At 46.4% G+C, this 21,951-nt stretch overlaps 1 protein-coding gene across 1 annotated transcript in view; it reads left to right on the top strand.

Moving 5' to 3' along the window:
* Positions 1–17,465, top strand: part of LOC141258609 (EH domain-containing protein 3-like) — a 35,904-nt gene extending 18,439 nt beyond the window's left edge. Inside the window, exons 2-5 of the mRNA XM_073673570.1 lie at positions 11,112–11,524; positions 12,567–12,647; positions 14,877–15,041; positions 15,946–17,465. Coding sequence (XP_073529671.1) covers positions 11,112–11,524; positions 12,567–12,647; positions 14,877–15,041; positions 15,946–16,473 — 1,187 coding nt within the window. The 3' untranslated portion in view covers positions 16,474–17,465. The remainder of the gene's footprint in view (positions 1–11,111; positions 11,525–12,566; positions 12,648–14,876; positions 15,042–15,945) is intronic.
* Positions 17,466–21,951: the final 4,486 nt, after the last annotated feature.

The following is a 21,951-nucleotide window of genomic DNA, read 5'->3' as shown; positions in this document are numbered from 1 at the left end:
CCATATATCCATCCTGGCCTCCATGTCTCCAGCCTGCCCCCTCCCATATATCCGTCCTAAAGCCCCATGTGTCCAGCCTGCCCCCCATATATCCATCCTGGCCTCCATGTGTCCAGCCTGCCCCCCTACATATCCATCCTGGCCTCCACGTGTCTAGCCTGCCCCCCAAATATATCCATCCTGGCCTCCATGTTTCCAGCCTGCCCCCCCATATATCCATCCTGGCCTCCATATGTGCAGCCTGCCCCCTCATATATCCATCCTGCCCTTCCCCCCTGCATATATCCATCCTGACACCCCCACATATATCCCTTCTGGCCCCCATATGTCCAGCGTGGCCCCTCCATATATTTATCCTAGCTCACATGTATCGAGCCTGCCCCCCCACATATTTATCATAGCCCCCCATGTGTCTAGCCTGCCCCCCCACATATCCATCCTCGCCATCATGTGTCCAGCCTGCCCCGCCCCCCATATATCCGGCCCCCCATATATCCATCCCCCCCCACATATCCATCCTGGCCTCCATGTGTCCAGCCTGCCCTCCCATATATCCCATCCTGCCCCCCTTTCCCATGTGTCCAGCCAGGCTCCCCCCTTATGTGTCCAGCCAGGCTCCCCCCATTATGTGTCCATCCAGGCTCCCCCCCTTGTGTCCAGCCAGGCTCCCCCCACTTATGTGTCCAGCCAGGCTCCCCCCCCTTAATGTATCCAGCCAGCCCCCCCTCGTGTGTCCAGCCGGGCTCCCCCCTCGTGTGTCCATCCAGGGTTCCCCCTTGAGTGTCCGGCCAGGGTTCCCCCTTGAGTGTTCGGACAGGGCTCCCCTTGTGTGCCCAGCTGGCCCCCCCTTGTGTGCCCAGCCGGCCAGCCGGGCCTCCCGACTTGTGTGTCCATCCGAGCCACCCCCCTTGTGTGTCCAGCCAGGGTTCCTGCTTTTGTGTCCAGCCAGGGTTCCCCCTTTTGTGTCCAGCCAGGGTTCCTCCTTGTGTGTCCATCCAGGGTTCCCCCTTTTGTGTCCAGCCAGGGTTCCCCCTTGTGTGTCCAGCCAGGGTTCCCCCTTGTGTGTCCGGCCAGGGCACCCCCTTGTGTGCCCAGCTGGGCCCTCCCCTTGTTTGCCCAGCTGGCCAGCCGGGCCTCCCCCCTTGTGTGTCCAGCTGGGCCTCCCCCTTGTGTGTCCAGCCAGGGTTCCCCCATTTGTGTCCAGCCAGGGTTCTCCCTTGTGTGTCCAGCCAGGGTTCCCCCTTGTGTGTCCAGCCAGGGTTCCCCCTTGTGTGTCTAGCCAGGGCTCCCCCTTGAGTGTCCAGCCAGGGCTCCCCCTTGAGTGTCCTGCCAGGGTCCCCCCTTGTGTGTCTAGCCAGGGTCCCCCTTGTGTGTCCATCCAGGGCTTCCCCTTGTGTGTCCATCCAGGGTTCCCCCTTGTGTGTCTAGCCAGGGCTCCCCTTTGTGTGTCCAGCCGGGCCCCCCTTTGTGTGTACAGCCAGGGGCCCATCTCATTCTACATCCACTCATATACATATACACACACACACACAGACACATAGATACTTCTTACCTTCCAGCGCTCCAGTGCGGTGTCCTCCTTCTCCGGCGGCTGAGTTGCGCGCCTCCTTCACAGCAGGCGCATGACGATGACATCATACGTCAGCCGGCAAAGGGAGACGCGCAGCTCCAGCTGCTTCACTGGGACGTGCACCGTGGTGGTTCAGGTAATGAACGCCGCGTGCGCGCGTCCCTGCATACACTGTGCCTGCGCTTTTAAAGGGCCCGTGCCCCTTAAAACCGCAGGTTTTTTTTTTCATTCTCTTCTCCCCCTCTCCTCTGCAGCAGGGGGCGGGGCCCACTGGGAAAATTCCCGGGACCCCGCCAGCCCAGTCCGACCCTGCTCGCAGGTGTATCCCATCCGGGCCCGGGGATTTGTCAACTTTAGTGATTTTTAGACGCCGCCGTACTTCCTGCTGGGTTAAGCAAGTGACATTTAATGGAGAATTCTTGTCATCACTAATCATGTTTTCTCTCATGCGATTTTCTTGTGTAAATACGGTTGAAAAAAAATCATTTAGCATATTGGCTTTTTCCTCATCCTCATCCACCATTTCACCCAGACTATTTTTAAGGGGGCCAACACTATCTTTTTTTAGTTTTTTACTATTTATGTAGTTAAAGAATATTTTGGGGTTATTTTTACTTTCTCTGGCAATGATTCTCTCTGCCTCAATCTTTGCTGCCTTGATTTGGTTTTTACAGAATTTTAATTAATTTTCTATATTTATGCCTCATCACTACCTACTTGCTTTAGTTCACTAAATGTTTTTCTTTTTGTCACTTATTGCGCCCCTTACAGCTCTATTTAGCCATAGTGGTTTCCTCCTATTTCTAGCATGTTTATTCCCATAGGGTGTATATTGTGCACAGGTCCTATTCAGGATGCTAATAAATGTCTCCCATTTGCTTTGTGTAGTTTTTCTGTCTCAGGATATCGTCCCAGTTTATTGCACTGAGATCATCTCTCAACCGTTGGAAATTTGCCTTCCCGAAGTTTAGTGTCCTTGTAACCCCTCTACTACACATCTTATTAAAGGTGACCTGAAAACGTATTATTTTGTGATCACTATTACCCAAGTGACCCCCTACTCGTATGTTTGATATGCGGTCTGGCCTATTGTTTAATATTAGGTCTAGCAGTGCCCCCCTTCTTGTTGGGTCCTGAACCAGTTGTGAAAGGTAATTGTCTCTCATAGTAGTCAAAAACCTATTTCCTTTGCTTGAACTACATGTTTCTGTCCCCCAATGTATTACAGGGTAGTTGAAGCCCCCCATAATAATGACTTCTCCTTGAGGTGCTGCATCATCTATTAGCTTTATAAAGATATTCTCCCCTGCTTCCATTATTTTTGGAGACTCATAACAAACCCCTATCAGTAATTTGTTATTTTTTCCCCTCCCCTTATCTCCACCCAAACGGTGTTAGGCGTCAGTCTGTGGCTGGATTCAAAAAGGGTCCATGACCTTCAGTGGTCTCCCATTTTAAGCAAGCCAGGGCTGATGCTGCTCAGCATCATTGTCAGCCCTAACGCCTAGCTGTTCCACAAGCCGTGCAGATTGTCTACCAGGTATTTGTGCCTAGCAGTGTTAAGCATAGGCTGCCGACGGAGACAGGGCTTGTGGAGTCTAAGTCCAGGATTCGCCGCACTGAGCATGTCCGTGACCTGGCAGATCATGATTGGTGGGTTGGCACCCACCTGACCCGGTGACCTGCATCGCCTGATTGGTCCACGGGTAACGTCACCAATGGCGCGTCGCTGGGCAGGGCTTAGCCTTTAAAAGGCCCGCCCACAAACATGGCGGCGCGCTCAGATCATTTGAGCTAGTAGTTGTGGTGAGCACGCTTTATTATTGAGCTCCTTGAAGAGCCAAACCTTTAAGCTGACAGGTTAGGTGGGGTAGGCAGCCTTAGCTGGAGGGAGGCAGGTAGCTTAGGCTGACAGTTGTCTCAGACATTGGGGTTCGCCTTACACCCCGTTCCGTCTGCAGACGCCATACTCCCGACACCGCTTGTAAGCTATTTAGAGCGTGTCTTCTCAGACCAGTAGCACGCCGGCTCAGTGCACGTGTACCCAGCGGGAATCTCATCCGCACACTAGCGCCAATTCCTACTGCGTAGCATCCTTGCGGTTAACGTAATTGAGCGTACCGCATTACCCGTTCCGTGTGCTTTAACACTGAAGGGTTAATTTCTTTAAGCGGTTAACGTAGATAGAGCGTACCGCTATACCCGTTGCCGTGTGCTATAACACGGAAGGGTTCTCATTTAAGTTGGTTGCTTTCCTTTCCACCCGGAAAGTGTTCGGCAGCAGCCCAGCAGACTGCATCGCGGACCCCAGTGTCGGTTGCGTTCCATTTTATAAAAGTTGTCTGCAACCGCCCTCCTAACAGTATCTGAGCGCCAGGGTCTTGCCGAACATGGCCGACAATCAACAACTGCAGCGGTTTATACAGCAACTGGATGCCAGACTTAAATCTCTGGAACAAGCTGTCCCGGTCGCTGATATCACTGCAGTAGCGACCCAGGCAGCTACTCTTGCAGCCAATATTATTATCTCGACAGCGGTGAATACTGCAACCACTGCAAGTGCCCCATTACCCAGTTTTGCTTTCCCGGAGAAATTTTCTGGAGATAGTAAACTCTGCAGGGGTTTTATTAATGTATGCTCCATTCATTTGGAAATGATGGAGGCACGGTTCCCCTCCGAAAGAGCCAAAGTAGGATATATCATCTCACTACTTTCTCACAGGGCTCTGGAGTGGGCTACTCCTCTATGGGAGCGGAACGACCTGGTCGTAGTAAATGCGGGTCTTTTCCTTAAGACCCTAAAAAGTGTTTTCCTGGGTCCTCAGGTCACACATGATACGGCTCTTAAGCTTCTTGCGTTGGTCCAGGGTTCGGCCACCGCCAGCCACTATGCCATCCAGTTCAGAACCCTAGCGGCTGAACTGGATTGGTCTAAGCGGTCGATTATCCCGGTGTTCTTGAAGGGTCTGGCTGGGCATATTAAAGATGCTTTATCTACCAGAGAGATTCCAGCCTCTCTAGAGGAGTTAATATCTCTCACTGACCGTATAGACTTGCGTCATGCGGAACACAAGTTAGAGCTGGAGGTTGCCAGTCCTCAATATCTGTTGGCACAATCCATCTTTAGACCCAAACCCAAGACTCTCGACCCGGAGCCTGAGGCCATGGATATAACCCAGACTGAGTCTAGTCCCTCTCATTCCCGACCTGCTCATCTCTTGGAGCACCCCGTAAATAAGGGTTCCAAGCAGTCAGTAAAACGAGTAGGCCTTACCACCGTTGGAGGAGGTGTATTAAATTCCGGGACTTCTTCCTCCAAATTATCTTATAATGTGACATTGTCCTTTGGTAATTCTGCAGTTACTTCCAAGGCGTGGGTGGACTCTGGTGCTGATGGCAATTTGTTATCATCTACATTTGCCCAGAGACATGCCATCCCTGTTGAGTTATTCTCTAGACCAATGAACATTAGTGTTGCCAATGGTCCACTCCTGGATGTGCAAATCACCCACCATTCGATTCCTCTCACCATGTCATTTCCTCAGGGCCACCGGGAGGATATCTCATTTCTTATTATTCCCGGTGGATTAGACGAGGTGTTATTGGGTCTCCCCTGGTTACGTTATCATACTCCACACATTGACTGGAATACGGGGACAATTTCTTCTTGGAATGAGAATTGTGCATCTCAGTGTTTGGTCAAAGTCACCCGGAGGGTAGTCTCTGATCCTCCTATCATTGCGACACCCGGTACAGATTCCTTGTCTGTCTCCAGGACTCGGGTCTTTTCAGATTATGTCGTAAAGAACTGTCAGGAGGAGAGGGTGGCTGCAGTGTCCTCCAACCTGGTTCTGTCAGGGAGGACGTTTGTTTCCCCTAATCTACGGAATATGGTGCTCTCCTGGGCTCATGCCCCTAAGCTCAGAGCCCACCTGGGGGTCAAACGTACCACTAAGTTCCTTCAACGCTCCTATTGGTGGCCCCGGTGGCGTCAGGACGTCAAGGACTTTGTTCTCGCGTGTCCCGTCAGTGCGAGAGATAAATCTTTCCACCAGAGACCGGCGGGTCTTTTCCATCTGTCACCCGTGAAAGATTCCACACATAGAGAACCGGTTGTCACTTGTTGTCATGCTGCTCCCCGCGTTAAAAAGGGGTACCCTGTACACCGGAGGGGTCACGGTTCCGTGAATCCTCTTTGTGATCCGGTCTGCAGACGCCGTACTCCCGACACCGCCTGTAAGCTATTTAGAGCGTGTCTTCTCAGACCGGTAGCACGCCGGCTGAGTGCACGTGTACCCAGCGGGAATCTCACCCACACATTAGCGCCAATTCCTACTGTGTAGCATCCTTGCGGTTAACGTAATTGAGCGTACCGCATTACCTGTTCCGTGTGCTTTAACACTGAAGGGTTAATTTCTTTAAGCGGTTAACGTAGATAGAGCGTACCGCTATACCCGTTGCCGTGTGCTATAACACGGAAGGGTTCTCATTTAAGTTGGTTGCTTTCCACCTGGAAAGTGTTCGGCAGCAGCCCACCAGACTGCATCGCGGACCCCAGGGTCGGTTGCGTTCCATTTTATTAAAGTTGTCTGCAACCGCCCTCCTAACACAGGGACTCTACATTTCCATTAGCTTCACATATATCCTCCCGCAATATGGGTTTTAAGGATGATTTTACAAATAAACAAACACCCCCCCCTCGCTTGTTTGTGCGGTCATTTCTGAACAGACTATAGCCCTGTAAATTAACTGCCCAGTCATTGCTCTCGTCCAGCCATGTCTCAGATATCCGCACCATGTCATCATTATTTTCCAACAAAATTAATTCTAATTCCTCTATTTTGTTGGTGAGGCTTCTGACATTAGCGTACATGCATTTTATGTGTCTCTCTGTACCTCTATTCCTTCTTACTTTATTGACTGTTCTAACCCCACCCACAATTTCTTTATTTGTGCCCAGGTCACTATCTGCACTATCTTCCCCACCTATAAAATGAATACCCTCCCCCCAATCCCTAGTTTAAACACTCCTCCAACCTTCTAGCCATTTTCTCCCCCAGCACAGCTGCACCCTCCCCATTGAGGTGCAGCCGGTCCCTAGCGTAGAGTCTGTAGCCAACTGAGAAGTCGGCCCAGTTCTCCAGGAACCCAAATCCCTCCTTCCTACACCAGTTCTTGAGCCACTTATTTATCTGCCTAATCTCCCATTGCCTCTCTGGCGTGGCGCGTGGTACCGGTAGTATTTCAGAGAATACCACCTTGGAGGTCCTTGCTTTCAGCTTGCAGCCTAATTCCCTGAAATCATCTTAAAAGACCTTCCACCTACCTCTAACTTTGTCATTTGAGCCAATGTGCACCATGACCGCTGGGTCCTCACCAGCCCCTCCCAGTAATCTGTCAACCCGATCAGCGATGTGCCGGACTCGAGCGACGATCCCTGTCTTTGTGACAGATTGCCCTATCTGTTCCCCTAATAATTGAGTCCCCCACTACCAGCACCTGCCTGGCCTGCCCTGCTCTCCTATTTCCCTCCTTACTGGAGCTGACACTCCTCCGGCTTTCAGAGGACATGCCTTGCTGCAGCAGTGCTACCCCTGTACCGTCACCCCCCTCATCTACCAACTTTGCAAACTTATTGGGGTGTGCCAGATCAGGACTAGCCTTCCTGGCACTCTTCCCTCTACCCCCCCCTTCTGTCACCCAGCTAGCTGCCTCACTGATGACCAGCAGCACAGGAAACATACTGTGTGTGTCCTCGGCATGAGCCCAAAACCATCAGGACCAACAAACCTACTGGGATGTGACTAGTTGACACATTTAAAGGACTTGTCCACCTAAGTAATATATCAGAAGTGTCGATGTGAATATTCTGGTAAATGAAATTTGCAGGGGGTTCAATTCCAAGCAAAAGTTTGTCCTCCGGAGTTGCACTTCATACTATAAAGTACCATAAAAAATAGCTGTAAGCCTAGCCCATCATAGTGAGCAACCATATCTACACCATAGATAAAGATAGTTAATCATGTAGTAAGCGCCCTCTAGTGGTGGCTGCAGGCATGAAATGTTTTATTATTTACCTCTATGTCTATGAGGAGATATGTCAATCTGGATGTTATAATCCCAATATAGACATAGAATGATGTTTTGTAGATTATGCCAAAACATTTTTGGATGGAAATAACCCTTTACCATTTAATTTGCATTAAAAGTTAATTTATACCTTCAACTATTTTTCTACACATAGTAAATCGATTTAACATGGGCTCTAGGCTGCAGATATAGAATCCAGAATCTGCATCTCCAGTAGTTTTTTTTTTACTTGATTTTGTTGCTTTTTTGTTTTTTTTTACAGCGTAGAAAACAATTTTTGGGGGACCTGAAACACATCAGCAAATAGGCGAACTGCTGATGACGGACCTCTTTATGGTTTTTCTGTATTCTTATTCTGAACTGGTCTGGCTAACATATTAAAAAAGTAAATTGGGGGGGAAGAGGGTGTATTATAGAGGTTTTTGCAATTTCAGGCAGAAGACATGCCATAAATGTCTGGAGGGATACCGTCTGAGACCCTAAGGAAGAGATATTAGAGGGGGTACACCCAAGTAGTGGACGGCAGTCACAGATAGAAGACCCAATGCAGAGGTGGCCTCACATACTCTGCTGTCTCCATTGAAATCTATGAGAGTAAGGAAGCTGCCCGGCTGTCTCTAAAACTTATAATAAGCCACCAGACCAACAGCCATACACAGCAGGACACCAGAATGTGCTAGGCATACATAATAACAATAAAAGCTCCAACAACAGCATCTTGTTGATGGATTCCAGATAGCAAACGTATCTGAATTATTTACCCCATATTTATATGCTATCCTTACTACTTACTACCTATGTGTTATGTTGGTCTGGTGGTTTCTTAGGAACATCTATCAGACCCACATTAATACACAGCAGGACTGGACATTATAATGTGCCATATATAAGGATACAAGATACATCAACAGCAGCTTGTTGATGGTTTCCATCTCACAATTACTTAAGAAATATTTATTTCTTATCTTTGCAACACCAATTAGATGTTCTTATAAAACCACTTTAAATCTTAACAACGCAGGACCTTTTTATTTTTGCACTTTAGTTTTTCCTCCCCTTGTTCCAAGAGCTATTACTTTTTTATTTTTCCACTGACACAGCCATTTGAGGGTTATTTTTTTTTTTGTTGGACGAGTTGTAAGTTGTTTTTTTTTTCAGTCTTTTTCGGGGGCTTGAACTTGCAATCGCTCGATCACTTATACTATATAATGCAATTACACAATATTGCACTATATAGGGAAATCACGGTTCTCAGCCTGAGGCTCCAGTCACTGCGGTGCCTGATTTGGCTCCAGATCTATTCTGCGGCTGGACAACAGCCCCCAATGTCCAGCCAATGTTATCAAGGGTGAGAAGTCCTGGAAGTGACGATCTGGCCCTGGAGCCCTGATCTCAAAATCATCCAGCCTGTCTGCAATCACATGAAGGATCTGCACAAACCTCATACACAGAAGATCTGGGGTCACTGCTACAAGATGTTTGGAACAACCTCCTGCCGAGTATCTTTAATATCTGAGACTGAGAAGGATTGATGAAGGCGACAGGCGGTCACCAGATAGTGATGGGATTTACATTTCACTTTTGTTCTTTGACTTTACATTTTGTTAATTGATAAAAAATAAACTATTAACACTTCTATTTTTTAAGCATTCTTACTTTGCAGCATTCTTTTCACACCTGCCTAAGAGTTTTGCACAGTTCTGTAAATAATAAGAATAAAAGATCCATTAACAGATGGTTTCTGTGAAGGATCAGTATTACTTAACCAATATTTATTTCTTACTCTCATAACAACAATAATAATAAAATATAAATAACAATTATGTTTAGGTAGAGGATCTCTTTAAAGGGAATCTGTCAGCAGGATTTTATACCCCAAACTATTTATATGCACATGTATCTCAAGCCTGGCAATACCTTTACATGGCCAGCCTGTCCCCTGTTACTGAGAAAGAGCTATGGTAGATCTGAGGCCTCTGTCACTCCAGCTCTATTCCCCACCCAGCGCCTCTGCCTCCTGCTTGACTGAAGTCACACAGTATAGAGGTTGTCAGCCAAGCAATGGGAGAGTGGGAAATAGAGCTGGAGTGACAGAGGCTTCAGATCTTTCATAGCTCTTCAGCTTCATTTGCATGTCAATCGCATATCACTTAAAGCACTAGCTTCTCAGTAACAAAGGTTCAGACGGGCCATGTAAAGGTATTGCTGGACATGTCGATGAAAGAGTTACATGTACATATACAGTACAGTCCAAAAGTTTGGACAGTCCTTCTCATTTAAAGAAACTGGCTCACATGAGGACCGCCCCAGGAAAGGAAGACCAAGAGTCACCTCTGCTTCTGAGGATAAGTTTATCCGAGTCACCAGCCTCAGAAATCGCAGGTTAACTGCAGCTCAGATTAGAGACCAGGTCAACGCCACACAGAGTTCTAGCAGCAGACACATCTCTACAACAACTGTTAAGAGGAGACTTTGTGCAGCAGGCCTTCATGGTAAAATAGCTGCTAGGAAACCACTGCTAAGGACAGGCAACAAGCAGAAGAGACTTGTTTGGGCTAAAGAACACAAGGAATGGACATTAGACCAGTGGAAATCTGTGCTTTGGTCTGATGAGTCCAAATTTGATATCTTTGGTTCCAACCACCGTGTCTTTGTGCGAATCAGAAAAGGTGAACGGATGGAGTCTACATGCCTGGTTCCCACCGTGAAGCATGGAGGAGGAGGTGTGATGGTGTGGGGGTGCTTTGCTGGTGACACTGTTGGGGATTTATTCAAAATTGAAGGCATACTGAACCAGCATGGCTACCACAGCATCTTGCAGCGGCATGCTATTCCATCCGGTTTGCGTTTAGTTGGACCATCATTTATTTTTCAACAGGACAATGACCCCAAACACACCTCCAGGTTGTGTAAGGGCTATTTGACCAAGAAGGAGAGGGATGGGGTGCTATGCCAGATGACCTGGCCTCCACAGTCACCAGACCTGAACCCAATCGAGATGGTTTGGGGTGAGCTGGACCGCAGAGTGAAGACAAAAGGACCAACAAGTGCTAAGCATCTCTGGGAACTCATTCAAGATTGTTGGAAGACCATTTCCGGTGACTACCTCTTGAAGCTCATCAAGAGAATGCCAAGAGTGTGCAAAGCAGTCATCAAAGCAAAAGGTGGCTACTTTGAAGAACCTAGCATATAAGACATATTTTCAGTTGTTTCACACTTTTTTGTTAAGTATATAATTCCACATGTGTTAATTCATAGTTTTGATGCCTTCAGTGTGAATGTACAATTTTCAAAGTCATGAAAATACAGAAAAATCTTTAAATGAGAAGGTGTGTCCAAACTTTTGGTCTGTACTGTACATAGTTTGATGGATTCCCTTTAAGAGATGACATCACAGCCCTCAGTTGACCAGCTTCTTGTATAACAATGTAATTTACTCTCGTCATTCCAGGTTATGATTTTGCCGCAGTGTTAGAATGGTTTGCCGAAAGAGTTGACCGCATCATTCTGCTTTTTGATGCCCACAAGCTGGACATCTCCAATGAGTTCTCAGAAGTCATCAAAGCCTTGAAGAACCACGAGGACAAAATGCGCGTGGTCCTAAACAAGGCGGATCAGATAGAGACCCAGCAGCTGATGAGGGTTTACGGCGCTCTTATGTGGTCCTTGGGGAAAATTGTCAACACTCCGGAGGTGATCAGGGTCTACAGCGGATCTTTCTGGTCACACCCGCTGCTCATTCCTGACAACCGCAAACTGTTTGAGGCAGAGGAGCAGGATCTGTTCAGAGACAGGCAGAGCCTTCCACGTAACACAGCACTTAGAAAACTCAATGACTTGATCAAACGAGCCCGACTGGCAAAGGTGAGATGACATTTATGGTCTCCTTGTTCTTATCAAATCTACCTCTGATGGGAGTTTTCACTTATCTTTATTTCTTTTGCGTCTTCTACTCTTGTCACATCCAAAACGGCAGGTTTGTTCATCATCATAGAATGGTAGAGTTGGAAGGGACCTCCAGGGTCATCTGGTCCAGACCCCTGCTCAATGCAGGATTCACTAAACCATCTCAGACAGATGTCTGTCCAGCCTCAGTTTGAAGACTTCCATTGAAGGAGAACTCATCGTCTATCATGGCCACCTGTGGCAAGCTAAACATGTCCAGATCCTTTAACCGTCCCTCGTAGGATGTAGTTTGCAGTCCGCACACCATCCTGGTAGCTCTTCTCTGTACTTGCTCCAGTTTTTTTTATGTCTTTTTTAAAATGTGGCCAAAACTGGACACAGTATCCAGATGAGTAGAGGGGGATGATTACTTCACGTGACCTAGACTCTATGCTTCTCTTAATACATCCCAAAACTGTGTTTGCCTTTTTTGCTGCTGCATCACAGTGTTGACTCATGTGCAGTCTGTGATCTATTAGTATACCCAAGTCTTTTTCACACGTGCTGTTGCTTAGTTCTATTCCTCCCATTTTGTAGATGTAATTTTTGTTCTTCTTGCCCAGATGTGGAATCTTGCATTTCTCCCTGTCAAATATTTTTTTATAAGTCGCTGCCCATTGTTCAAGTTCCTCTAGATCCTTCTGAATCCTTTCTCTGTCTTCTCTAGTTTTAGCTATTCCTTCTAGCTTTGCAATTGTTTGTTAGTTTTTTTTGCTGTCTGTAACCATAAAAACACAAAGCTTTTCATGGGAGCTGTATACACAAAAAAATAACCACTGTGAAGTTAAGATAAATTTTTCATTATACTGGGAAAAAAATAATAATTTGACTGCAAAAGTGTTCATACCCTTTTAACCTTAGTTATACATTAAATTGGTGTTGATGGGTCAGGGGTTTGCACCTTTAATCTAAAATGTAGTCAGACTATTTGTGATCCTCCCCTCACACTGTCGTTCTCCAGCTAAACTCTTCTCAGGGTGATGTGTTTGGAGTTTGGTCTTTTAATAGTAACCAGCTGGAGCTGCTCTATTTTAAGGCTGCAGTTTGTGTACTGGAAGCGAAGTCCATTGAGATGTAATTCATGTCTGGCATTTCCTGCGCCCGCCGTGGATTTCTGCCCTATTAGTGCAGTGACCTAAATAGCGTGATGGTTTTCTTGTGTGAAGTACGGAATAGTACATTGCTAATAAATCCAAAATATCCTTTTAATGGAAGCGGACATCATATGTTATCTGTGTCCTGGAAAGTGATGGAACAATCGCGCCGCCCTGGTGGTGGAAGATCAGAAATATATATGTTAATGGACTTTGTAGGCTGGAGCCTCCTATAACAGCAGTCTGGATGTGTAGTCTGGAGCCCCCTATAACAGCAGTCTGGATGTGTAGTCTGGAGCCCCCCTAAAATAGCAGTCTAGATGTCTAGTATGGAGCCCTCCTATAACAGCAGTCTGGATGTGTAGTCTGTAGCCCCCCTATAGCAGCAGTCTGGATGTATAGTCTGGAGCCCTCCTATAGCAGCAGTCTGGATGTGTAGTCTGGAGCCCTCCTATAACAGCAGTCTGGATGTGTAGTCTGGAGCCCTCCTATAACAGCAGTCTGGATGTGTAGTCTGGAGCCCTCCTATAACAGCAGTCTGGATGTGTAGTCTGGAGCCCCCTATAACAGCAGTCTGAATGTGTAGTCTGGAGCCCTCCTATAACAGCAGTCTGGATGTGTAGTCTGGAGCCCCCCCTATAACAGCAGTCTGGATGTGTAGTCTGGAGCCCTCCTATAACAGCAGTCTGGATGTGTAGTCTGTAGCCCCCCTATAGCAGCAGTCTGGATGTGTAGTCTGGAGCCCTCCTATAACAGCAGTCTGGATGTGTAGTCTGGAGCCCTCCTATAACAGCAGTCTGGATGTGTAGTCTGGAGCCCCCCTATAACAGCAGTCTGGATGTGTAGTCTGGAGCCCCCTATAACAGCAGTCTGAATGTGTAGTCTGGAGCCCCCCTATAACAGTAGTCTGGATGTGTAGTCTGGAGCCCTCCTATAACAGCAGTCTGGATGTGTAGTCTGGAGCCCCCTATAACAGCAGTCTGAATGTGTAGTCTGGAGCCCCACTATAACAGCAGTCTGGATGTGTAGTCTGGAGCCCCCCCTATAACAGCAGTCTGGATATGTAGTCTGGAGCCCTCCTATAACAGCAGTCTGGATGTGTAGTCTGGAGCCCTCCTATAACAGCAGTCTGGATGTGTAGTCTGGAGCCCTCCTATAACAGCAGTCTGGATGTGTAGTCTGGAGCCCTCCTATAACAGCAGTCTGGATGTGTAGTCTGGAGCCCCCCTATAATAGCAGTCTAGATGTCTAGTATGGAGCCCTCCTATAGCAGCAGTCTGGATGTGTAGTCTGGAGCCCTCCTATAACAGCAGTCTGGATGTGTAGTCTGGAGCCCTCCTATAACAGCAGTCTGGATGTGTAGTCTGGAGCCCTCCCTATAACAGCAGTCTGGATGTGTAGTCTGGAGCCCCCTATAACAGCAGTCTGAATGTGTAGTCTGGAGCCCCCCTATAACAGCAGTCTGGATGTGCAGTCTGGAGCCCCCCCTATAACAGCAGTCTGGATGTGTAGTCTGGAGCCCCCTATAGCAGCTGTTTGGATATGTAGTCTGGAGCCCCCCTATAACAGCAGTCTGGATGTGTAGTCTGGAGCCCCCCTATAATAGCAGTCTAGTATGGAGCCCCCTATAACAGCAGTCTGGATGTGTAGTCTGGAGCCCCCATATAGCAGCTGTCTGGATATGTAGTCTGGAGCCCCCCCTATAACAGCAGTCTGGATGTGTAGTCTGGAGCCCCCCCCTATAACAGCAGTCTGGATGTGTAGTCTGGAGCCCCCCTATAGCAGCTGTCTGGATATGTAGTCTGGAGCCCCCCCCATAACAGCAGTCTGGATGTGTAGTTTGGAGCCCCCTATAACAACAGTCTGGATGTGTAGTCTGGAGCCCCCCTATAGCAGCTGTCTGGATATGTAGTCTGGAGCCCCCCCCTATAACAGCAGTCTGGATGTGTAGTTTGGAGCCCCCTATAACAACAGTCTGGATGTGTAGTCTGGATCCCCCTATAACAGCAGTCTGGATATGTAGTCTGGAGCCCCCTTTAAGAGTAGTCTGGTTGATTACTAGGTGTTCTGGACTGTCACTTGCCCAATGACTGGAGTTTTTGTAGTTACACCTGAGATACATTGTTAATTACACATGTCACATAATTCAAGTTTGATCTTCTCTTTTTTACCCTCAGGTCCACACGTACATCATCAGTTCCTTGAAGAAGGAGATGTCAGCCGTCTTTGGAAAGGACAATAAGAAGAAAGAGTTAATTGGCACTTTAGGGGAGATTTATGGTCGAATTGAAGGAGAACATCAGATCTCTCCAGGAGACTTCCCCAACCTGAAGAAGATGCAGGTACAGTAGACCACCCTGCCCGGCCATCCTGACATCTTTAGAGTAACCCTAATCCAATACTGAAGGACCTTGAGAGTAGAGGGATGGACCACTAGAAAGATGATGACTTGGGTTAAAACAGGGTATTATTTAGTTCAGTGGTTATTTTCCTTGTGCGTTTTCCTACACTTTTTTTGCATTTTGAGAAAGTTGGGGCGCTTGGGGGTCCCTTCAATGAGCTGTTCAGCAAAGGGGCTAGAAGCCTGACTCCCAACAATTATTTTCTCTTGACCTCCCTTCTCTTTGAGTTTCAAACCCAACCACTGATGAAATCTCTCTTCGTCTGGTCATGTCTAACACTGTGTACCAAGGACATTACTCCAATGACCCCTCTAGACTTTTACTCTTTGGGTTGTTGAGGCTCATGATGGTGAACCACCATGTTGCACAACCTCCCATAATCTTCACCCCTCTATTATTTTAGTCACGTCTTTACCTTCTCACCCTAAGACTTCGGCCATAATTCTGCCCTACTTTGGCATTCTCTTCCATCAATCTCTCATCCTTTCTTGGCTCTCCCTTGTCTACATATGATGGTTTGACTGATAACCCGGTTAATGTGTGAAAGCTTTGTAATGGGTTATACTATGGCTTACAAAGTAGCTACCTAGAGGTGGCACTAGTGAGTTAATTTTTCTATCCTTCTGGAGGAAAGCTAATTTGCATACTTTTTCCCAGGTAGCTTGCCTGTAACACCCTAGACACCAGTTAGATCTCCATAAGGAGAACCAGGACCTCCTGAGAGTGTTGTCTTCTACAAAAGCAGATTAATCTGTAACATTGAGTAGTAAAGTGAAGAATAATTGATGGAATACTGTGTTTCTGTTATTTTTTTTATTGAAAGTTTTATATTTTTCTTACATAGGATCTCTTACAATCCCAAGATTTTAACAAATTCCAGCCCCTGAAGAATAAGCTTCTGGAGACTGTAGGTGAGATGCTGGCTCATGACATTGCCCACTTAATGGTGCTGGTTAGACAAGAGGAAACTCAAAAACCAGTCCAAATGGTGAAAGGAGGTGCCTTTGAGGGTACCCAGAATGGTCCCTTTGGACACAGTTACGGAGAAGGGGCAGGAGAAGGGATTGATGATGTGGACTGGGTAGTGGCTAGAGATAAGCCCATGTACGACGAGATCTTCTACACTTTGTCTCCTGTCAATGGCAAAATAACTGGTGCCAATGCCAAGAAGGAGATGGTCAAGTCCAAGCTGCCTAATACTGTTCTTGGAAAGATCTGGAAGCTTGCTGACACAGATAAAGATGGCCTGCTGGACGATGAGGAGTTTGCCTTAGCCAACCACCTAATTAAGGTGAAATTAGAAGGCCACGAGCTTCCAAATGAAATTCCTTGCCATCTAATTCCACCCTCCAAGCGGAAGGTGACCGAGTGAAGCTGGGGAACATTGAAAGTGTTGGCGAGCCGAGAAGTAACAGAGTTTCCTTCAAGTTGATACGATTAATGTGAAGTGGGCCTGCTGAGGCATTTTGATTTAACACGATATATCCTATCAAGATGCTGATTGAGCTTTTATTAACCGTTAACCAGAAGCTAATCCTCGATCCTTTGTGCACACCTTTACTTACCGAAGACAAACAGTTCAAAAAATAAAGGGAAAAAAGACCCTGAGGACGTAACGTGCTCTCGGACCTGTGTTGCATTGTATCTTGCTTCCGCAATTCTCTTTACTTTCCAGATACCTCGTTGTATTGTTCTCCAGCCTTGTGTTATGCAAATCGGTTTTAGCTGTTTTTATGTCTTGTATGTGTGTTTTACTGAATGTGATGTTTCATTGTGAGTTCCTTTAAAGGATTGTGACTCTACTGGCCAAGAAGGTTGGAGTTACCAGACACGTTCTACACGGGTTGATTCATCATAAATAGACGTACCAGGTGGTTCCTGTTTATTGTAGATCTACATTGGTCTTGGGTCTGAGGGGGCAATAATGGAGAACTTTTTCATGGTTCCAGATGGCTCCTGTTCATTGTAGACATACTTTGGTCTTGGGGAAATAGTGGAGAACTTTTTGATGGTTTCTGTCTGTTGTAGACCTATTTTAGTCTTGGGTTTAAGGGGGCAATAGTGGAGAACCTTTTGATGTTTTTTTTTATCGTGGGATGGAGTGATTAATAGAGGGGGAAATCCCTTGTATTTTTGAACCTTGAGGGTACGGCTATTTAACTATTTGCGTCATGGAAAGCCTGGTGCCCAACATCATTTGACTTTCACCCATTGTTAGGGGAGCCCAAATTCCATTGACATTGCTAAAAAATTGAATGTCAAAGGAAATTGGGAATGAAGTTTGATGTGAATTGTAACCTTCTGAGGTCAGAATTGTGGAGACTTTGTAGGGATCTTGTCAGTCGTTTGGACAGAGTGTTATATGGCAGGTCCAATTCTGTAATAGTTGTGTAGCCCTCACATTAACCCTTTAGGATATAGTATTGATGCTCGTGTAGTATTGACTCTCCTGTGAGGATGGTAGTTGGATGAGAAGGCAAAACTTTAGAAGACAGATACTCTAAGAAGTCTTACTGGGTTTCATTTGAGGACCATGAGTTTTAGTTGTGAATTGATGTGGAGCAGCTATGTTATGTTATGTTGTTAGACTCTACAAAGAATTAGTTAGTGACATTCCCAAGGCACGAGGCACATGGTGCCTTATTCCACTCATGTTGATACTTAGTGGATTATCGGTTCAAGCAAAAACGCTCTGCTTCCAGTATAAACCCCCCATACACAATATATAGCTGTCGGCCAAACAATTTTCCCGACTCCCGCAAACCCAGGGACACTTGGCCGAGAGTTCCTGCCGACTACATGAGAGAACTTCTCTGGTGGCGGTTTATCTCTCGGAGAACAAATGGATCGGCTGCTGGAAATCCGATGTGCCAGATCCTTCTCTCCCTCGACATCACCTATCATGGGACTCCATACACATTAGACTGACAGACGATCCAACTGATATTGTCTAATGTGTATGGGGGACTTTAGTGATGAGAACAGCTAAAACTCTATAAGATTAAGTATTAAAAGGAGATTATAAGAAATAGTTCACAGAGCAAGAAATCTGTATGTCGTTCTGCTGAGCGTATGACTTGTTTTATAGATATAAGCTTCAAGCTCTCGGCTCCGTTCACTTTCCTGTAAGCTTTGTTATATCCCTCACCATTTACATTTCGAGCACAAATTAGCTTTCAACCCCAGAAATAGCGCCACTCTTGACCATGGCCATGTCAGATATTGCAGCTCATCTCTATCCACATGAATATAGATGGGTTGTAATACTGGACACAACCATAGAGAAGAGTTGTACCACTTCTGGGAATTTACCATAAATACATATATAATATTTTTTTCCTAATCCTGGAGAATCCCTTTTAGGCTCACCTGACGAATTGTACCAACGCTGCTACGTAAATGAACCTGGTTGTGCACATTGAACTCTCTAATGCTTTATAGGGGGATACGTCTTTATATGCAGTTTGGGTGCCGTAAAAATAAATTAAAACTTAAATCTGCTTCTCTCTTCTCTTCATTTATTGGTCTCACTATAAGGCCACGTTCACACGTTCAGTATTTTACATCAGTATTTGTAAGCCAAAACCAGGAGTGGGTGATAAATACAGAAGTGGCGACGTGTTTCTATTATACTTTTCCTCTGATTGTTCCACTCCTGTTTTTTTCTTACAAATACTCATGTAAAATACTGACCAAATACTGATAGTGTGAACGTGGCTTGAAAGTGATAGGACGTGGTTACAAATTAAATAGGATTTTAATGTATTTAAAGGAAAACTACAGACAAAACTGATGGGTCTAAGGGGCAGACCGTGATACTGTTCTTCAAGCACCTAATGTGTTCATACAGAGACAAAGGAAGAGCTAGTTATGGGTTAAAAAATTATTTAAAGGGAATTTACATGTAAGATAAATCCCCCCCCCCCACTTACCCCAAAACCGTTTCTATGGGCATGCAGGTCTTTGAAACAGCTCCATTGACACCTTTTATAATTTCTGTCTGTTGCTTCATTCTTGAGAAACTAGGGTTTTAATTAATATGCAAATAAGGCATTAAGTGCTCTGGGTGTGAAAGAGCACTTAAGGAGCCTCTGTCTCCTAGCCACTTCAACTTGATTAGTAGCTGACTGTCTGATTTTATTGCCTGACGTCACACAGAGGGAGCGGTCAGACGGCCGTATAAATTGGACTGAGATCGGACAGCAATGCTCGGACTGTTCGCGGCTCTCCCGACCAGAGTGCGACTGCTGCATAGAAATATATGGAGCTGACATGCTCAGGTCGGAAGAGCCGCCGGCCAGTCCATGCATTGTGGTCCAGTCTTGGTCCGATTTTGTCTGACTGCGCCCAGACAGCGAGCTATCAATTTCTGGTTAACCAGTTTGCTCATTCCTGTAGTTCTAATGCTACTTACAGCTGAGGGTTTGCAACAATTGTATCCAGGTTGAACAATCCTCTGATCTCCAGTCTGCTGCAATTTATTTGCACTGATAGATTGTATCAATCTCAGGAGAGGAGGAATCTACTGCTGATTAGTGTTGAGCGATACCTTCCGATATCAGGAAATATCGGATCGGGTTGGATCGGGCCGATACCCAAAAAGTATCGGATATCGCCGATTCTGATACCGGAAACCAATGCAAGTCAATGGGACAGAAATATCGTAATGAAAATAAACCCTTTCTTTCCTTGTAGGTTAATTCTACATGAAGGAAAACAACTAACAATAATGTAGAATGTATTGGGGGAGGTGGTTGCCCAAATCGATGGGAACAGTGCTCACAGTGAAACATGAAAAGCCGGCAATTCATCAGTGGCATACACCGATACCTGACAATTTAGAACAGAAAGAATAGAGCATCACACATACATTAGATAGATAGAAACATGTCAGTCACATATATAAGAAGTACAGTGACAGTGTTTATTACTGTACTTGTCATTTAGTGTTAAAATATAGGATTTATTAAATAAAAAAAATTGTCGTGGGGTTCCCCATAATTTTAGTCTCTAGCGGAGGTTAAGCAGACGGCTGGGGCAGATGTTTGAAGCCTGGGAAGGGGGTAATACCCACAGAGCTTCCCAGGCTACTAATATGAGCCCCCAGCTGAATACCTAGTCTTTACTAGCTATTAAAATGGGGGACCCCCAAAAAAATGACGTGAGGTCCCCCCTATTTTAATAGCTAGCAAAGGCTAGGCAGACAGCTGGGGGCTGATATTAATAGCCCAGGAAGGGTGCCATGAATATTGGCCCCCTCCCAGGCTAGAAACACCAGCCGTCAGCCACCCCAGAAATGGCGCATCCATAGCATGCGCCAATTCTGGCACTTAGCCTTGCTTTTCCCACTGCCCTGTAGCGGTGGCAGTGGGGTAATAGGGCTGGGGTTGATGTCAGCTTATAATGCCAGCTGACATCAAGCCCAGGTTAGTAATGGAGAGGCGTCTATAAGACACCCCCATTACTAACCCCATAGTCAAAGTTACAAAAAAAACACCAACACCCAGAATAAAGTCCTTTAATTGAAATAAAGACACAATTCTTTATTGTTCTAAATTAAACCATACCTACCATCACGCCCGTTCCATCTGAAGCCAACGATCTCCTGCAATAAAAGAAAAATAATAAACCAACATCATCCTTACCTTTCCATGGTTCCCAGGACGGCTCTAGCTCTGCTAAATTCACATGACAGGCTGGATCGCAGCCGAAAGCTGCCATCCAGCTTGCCATGCCGCAGACACTGAGAAGAGCAGGCATGCTTGCGCTCCTCAGTGTCTGGCTGTGACGACATCCAGATGAGCCGGGTTCATGTCCAATGAACTCGGCTCACCTCATGCACGTCACTGACAGCGTGGGAGAATTCTCCTGCGCATGCGGTGAGCGTGAGAGACTCGGCTCATCTGGATGCCATCACAGCCAGACACTGAGGAGCGCAAGCATGCCTGCGCTTCTCAGTGTCTGTGGCATGGCAAGCTGGATGGCAGCTTTCTCCTGCGATCCAGCCTGTCATCTCGATGTAGCAGAGTTGAAGCTGTCGTGGGAACCATGGAAAGGTAATGATGATGTTGGTTTATTATTTTATTTTTATTGCAGGAGATCGTTGGCTTCAGCTGGAATGGGCGTGATGGTAGGTATGGTTTAATTTAGAACATTAAAAAATTGTGTGTTTATTTCAATTAAAGGACTTTATTCTGGGTGTTGTGTTTTTTTTAAATACTTTACTAGAAATTCATGGCGGTCATGTCTAATATTGGCGTGACCCCATGAATTTCGGGCTTAGGGCCAGCTGATAATACCAAGCTGGCCCTAACCCCTTTATTACCCAGTGAGCCACCGCACCAGGGCCCTGGATGAGTTGGGTACAGCGCCAGAAGATGGCGCTTCTATGAACGCGCCATTTTCCGGGGTGGCTGCGGACTGCAATTTGCAATCTGCTTCCTCTCTGCCCCTGCACTACTGGGTTCCCCCTTCCTGGGTGTTCCCTCCCTCCCACTCCAGCCAGGGACAGGGACTGTCGTGCTCATCTTAGGAGCATATTGGTCGCCCTGTCCCCCGGAAATGTGGTGTAATGCATGCAGCTGTCGGGGTCCTGATCCACACGCCATCCTTACCTGGAAGTGAGGTATCGCACCTCTGAGTGAGATGCAATACCTCTGTAGCAACCGAGCCCTCGGGGTGCTACAAATGGAATATATATATATATATATATATATATATATATATATATATACACACCTTGGTACGGTCACTGCCAGCTCCACAATATAAAAAAGGAATCACTACTAGCTGCCACCACCAATCGTTTATACAGGATGCTTGGGCACCCTTTACAGGTAGAGTATGGCTT

The sequence above is a fragment of the Phyllobates terribilis genome, unplaced genomic scaffold (genome assembly GCF_046119375.1).
Source record: "Phyllobates terribilis strain yellow unplaced genomic scaffold, ASM4611937v1 Scaffold_3__8_contigs__length_932513732, whole genome shotgun sequence".
NCBI lineage: Eukaryota > Metazoa > Chordata > Amphibia > Anura > Dendrobatidae > Phyllobates > Phyllobates terribilis.
This window is presented reverse-complemented; position numbering and strand designations above follow the sequence as displayed.